This window comes from Vicia villosa, linkage group LG7 (genome assembly GCF_029867415.1).
Source record: "Vicia villosa cultivar HV-30 ecotype Madison, WI linkage group LG7, Vvil1.0, whole genome shotgun sequence".
In the NCBI taxonomy this organism is placed as follows: Eukaryota; Viridiplantae; Streptophyta; class Magnoliopsida; order Fabales; family Fabaceae; genus Vicia; species Vicia villosa.
Genome location: NC_081186.1, coordinates 40,440,402 through 40,444,838, shown reverse-complemented (window position 1 = coordinate 40,444,838; position 4,437 = coordinate 40,440,402). Strand labels below are relative to the sequence as shown.

Here is a 4,437-nt window from a genome sequence, read left to right as displayed (position 1 = left end):
TATTACCCCTCTATTGTGGCAAATGCTAAAAAGTCGGTCACAATTGTGAAAAAGCAAAACCAAGAATCTTATAATGGAAGGAAAAGCCTAAGCCCCCTAAGGAATGTAAAACCCCAGAACCTGTCAAAGAGAAGAAAATTCTAACAGTTGCTGATGCAGGGGAAGAAGCTCCCGAGAAGTGGACTGAAGTAAACAAGAGTAAGAAGGACAAAGGTAAGAGGCCTATTACTGGAGTACCTGTTGCTAGTGTGTTGTGTGATAATGGTTTTGATGCTCTTGAGATTTAGAATGATCTGTAAGAGCTTCAAAATACAGGTCAATGATTGTTTCTTGGAATGTTAGGGGGTTCAATAAAATGGCTAAGCTAAGGGAGATTAGCTCCCGTCTCCTTGAGCTTAATGATGATATCAATGTTTTAGTTGAAATCAGGGTTAAATTCGGCCGAGCTACATCTGTGAGGAATAATCTTAATATTAGGGGGAAGTTTGTGGACAACTATAGCTTCCATAATAATGGTAGGATATGAGAGCATTGGAACCCTAATAATGTAGACATTAAAGTTATCTCTGGTACTAACCGAATGCTGCATTGTGAAGTTTATGATACCCAGGGCATCTTTAAATTCTACATCACTGCAATCTATGCCCTTAACAGATTAGAGCAAAGGAAACAGTTGTGGCAAGACCTCAAAAATCTGCATCAGCTTGGTCCTTGGTGTCTCATAGGAGATTTTAATAATGTCCTGAAGGCACAAGATAGGATTAGAGGGAAATTAGTTTTTGAAGCTGAATATCATGATCTCCAAGTTTTTATGGATAACAACCAGTTATTTGAGATGGGAAGTAATGGTGACTACTTTACTTGGTCTAACAAGCACTTGGTGGACACTATCTACTCTAGGATAGATAGGCTAATTGCTAACCCTGACTAGTTCAACCGTTATATGTCGTTCTCTTTGAAGCACTTGCCTCCACTAGTGTCTAACCATTCCTTACTTTATTTTGCCAAGCAGCCCAGCCCTAGCAAAAGATACACCAGATTCAGATTTATAAATTGTATTATTGAGGTGGCAGGATACTCTGAGATGGTTAAAAGTATTTGGAATGAGTCTATTAGTGGTAGCCCGATGTATGTTCTCTAGAGAAAGTTGAAAAGACTTCAACCTGTTTTGTATAAGATGCACAAGCCCCTCCTTTTTGCTAAACATAATATTATTAAAGCCAAAAATTTGCTTGTGCAAGCTCAGAATGCTCTAGCGACTGACAAAATGTGTAGTCATAAGATTGTTGTTGTGAAAAAGTATTCAGATGACTTGATCAGGTGGAATAATAGTGAGATGGACATCTTGAAGCAGAGATCTAAAATTAGCTGGATCATTAGTGGTGATGAAAATTCTACTTTCTTTCATGCTTCTGTCAAGGCTAAACAGAATCATAAGGCTATGAATAGGCTTGAGAAGGATAATAGATCTGCTGCTCTCTCTCAGGAGGATATTGAAAAGGAGGTCTTGGATTTTTATGGACAACTTATGGGTAAAAATGATGATGCACTCTACTGTATAGATGTCCAAGCTATGAGGAATGGTCCGCAACTTAATAGAAATCAAAGGGAGAGTCTTGTGTAGCCTATAAGTGAGGAAGAGATATTATCTAGCCTAAAAGGGATTGATAACCTATCTGCTCCAGGTCTGGATGGTTTTAGCTCCAAGTTTTTTAAGCACAATTGGGATATTGTCAAGGTAGACTTAGTAGCAGCTATTCTGAATTCTTTGACAAAGGTAGATTGCTTAAAGCCTTCAATTGTACAGTTGTATCCTTATTCCCAAGAGAAATTCTTCAAAGAGTATAAAATAGTTCAGACCCATCTCTATTTGTTCTACATTCTACAAAATAATTTCTAGAATTATGATAAAAAGACTTGATCAGGTCATTGGTAGTATTGTTAGCCCGAACCAGGATGCTTTCATTCTAGGGAAGTAAATTTGAAACCATATTTTATTAGCCTATGAACTCATAAAGGGTTATAGTAGGAATGGAGGGCCTCCCAGATATATGGTACAAATTGACATGTAAAAAGTGTACGATATGATCAGGTGGACAGCTTTACAAAGTATTTTGCAAGAATTTGGTATACCACCCCAATTCATCAACTGGATTACGATAGGAGTTTCTACTGTTTCTTACAGATTTCAGGTCAATGGTTCCTTGTCTCCTTTGTTGATAGCTAGACGTGGTATAAGGCAAGGAGACCCAATGTCTCCTTACTTATTCACTTTCATCATGGAATATCTCCACAGATGCCTTCACCACATGCAATGCAATCCTGACTTCAATCATCATTCCAAATGTGAGATATTGAAGTTGACTAACCTGATGTTTGGTGATGATGTCCTCTTATTTGCATAAGGTGAGTTCCTTTCGGTTAAGCTCATGGTAAAAGCCTTCATGGCCTTTGCTTATTCCACAAGTATGAAGGTTAATGCCAATAAGAGTAATATCTATTTTGGAATTGTTGATAAGCACATAAAAGTCTGATTCTTAACATGTCTGGTTTTAAAGAAGGTAGCTTACCATTTAGATATCTAGGGGTTCCTCTTACTTGTAAGAAATTAGCTATTTGTCATTACTTGGGGCAGGTTGATAAAATTGTGTGCAAGATTAGACATTGGACATCTAGATTCCTTAGTTATGCTGGTAGGCTGCAGTTGATTAAAAGTATCACTTTTGCTATGGCCAACTATTGGCCTATGTGTTTCCCCTTACCAAAAGTTCTGATAAGGAAAATAGATGCGATTTTCTGGTCTTTTTTATGGTCTGGTTCTGAAAATTTTGCAGGAAGAGTCCGATTGCTTGGGTTGATGTCTGTAAACCTGTTAAACAGGGGGGCCTCGGGGTCATAGACTTGGTTACTTAGAATAACTGTGCCATGTTAAAATTGTTGGAACCTCTATAATATAGTGATACATTATGGGTGCGTTGGATTCATGCCTATTATCTCAAGAGGAATGATATAATGGATGTCACAGTTAAGAATAATAACACTTGGATCATGCGAAAGGTTATGGAACAGAGAAGTTTCATCCTTCATAATCCTACTGTTTGGAATTCCATGCTAGCTCAAGGTAAATTTCACGTGAAAAGTGTATACACTAGCATGAAACCTGGTGCGGATTGAGACTGGTATATAATTATGCAAAACAATTATGCTCGTCCAAGGGCGAGACTGATTCTTTGGCTTGCGTGCCACAAAATATTGGCGATAAAAAGTCCATTGGTAAGGCTGGGGTTAGTAGCTAACAGTGATTGCGTTTTCTACAGGAAAGTAGAGACAATTCAACACCTTTTCTTTGAATGTGAAGAACTAAGGTTGATTTGGTGCATTGTTCTCAAGTGGATTCAAGTACAACACACTCGTAAGAATTGGGATGAGGAACTCATTTGGATTAATGAGAATGGTAAAGGAAAAGGGTGGAGAGCTTCCTTGCTCAAGGTAGCAGCTACTGAGACAATCTATGGAGCTTGGTCATTTCGCAATAATGTGTGTTTTGGGAAAGTATTGATAGAGTTAATGTTACTCATGACAATATCTCAGAGGGTGGTATAGTGCTATTCTTAAGCCTCATATTGTTAGTTTAATGTTAAACTAGGCTTTTAGTTTTGTTGGTTCTTGGGTGGCTGGATCCGAGCGACCGCCGTGTACTTCAATGCTTTTTTTTGTTTGATCAAAGTTAAATTCTTCCAATCTAATTCCTTTTTATTTTGATCTTATTTCCTATTAGCATAGTTTTTATTTCATTATCTAATCTTCACATTTTATTTAGCATTCAAATTTCTAAAAATTAAATTAAATCAAATTAAGCTTTTATTTCTTTTTTAATATGATAAAACACTTTTATAAATCTCTAAATATTTAGGACAAAAGTTACGACAACTTGATGGCTATCAATTTTGTTTTAATAAGCAATTTAATCAAAATTAAAAATTTGATTAAAAAGAGATTAATAGGTTGAACACTCTTTTTATCATCGAGTGTTTGGAAGTTGTACGACTTGCTTGTTCTAATGCTTGTGTTCCTTTCTAAACATAACAACTTGATCGATTCAAATCCTTGCATTGGATTGAAAAAGGATTAATCGGATGTGCACTTTTTATCTCAAATGTTCGGACACAAGTTGTACAACTTGCTTGTTCTTATAATTGTCTTCCTTTAATAAATTACAACTCGATTCATTTAAATATTTTCTTGCATAAACTAATTAGATTGAAAAAAATTAATCGGATGAACATCCTTTTATTCTCAAGTGTTCTGACACAAGTTGTACGAATTACTTGTTCTAATGCTTGTATTCATATCTAGAAAACAACTTGATTGTTTTGAGTTTATCTTTCTATTGGATTAAAAAAGGATTAATCGGATGAACATCTAATTTTATCATCA

The 4,437-nt window shown here is 36.1% G+C and overlaps 1 protein-coding gene across 1 annotated transcript; it reads left to right on the top strand.

Moving 5' to 3' along the window:
* Positions 1-355: 355 nt before the first annotated feature.
* LOC131618914 (uncharacterized) lies at positions 356-931 on the top strand. The gene is made up of 2 exons (XM_058890066.1): positions 356-483; positions 655-931. Exons 1-2 carry the CDS (start codon positions 356-358, stop codon positions 929-931), a joined length of 405 nt encoding a protein of 134 aa, XP_058746049.1.
* The last annotated feature ends 3,506 nt before the right edge of the window (positions 932-4,437 follow it).

What these genes read in the sequence shown, in the direction of transcription:
- LOC131618914 (XM_058890066.1), top strand. Translation starts at nt 356, where the DNA reads ATGGCTAAGCTAAGGGAGATTAGCTCCCGTCTCCTTGAGCTTAATGAT. An exon ending in AATCTTAATATTAGGGGGAA is followed by an intron (nt 484 to 654) that starts GTTTGTGGACAA and finishes TGCCCTTAACAG; the next exon opens with ATTAGAGCAAAGGAAACAGT.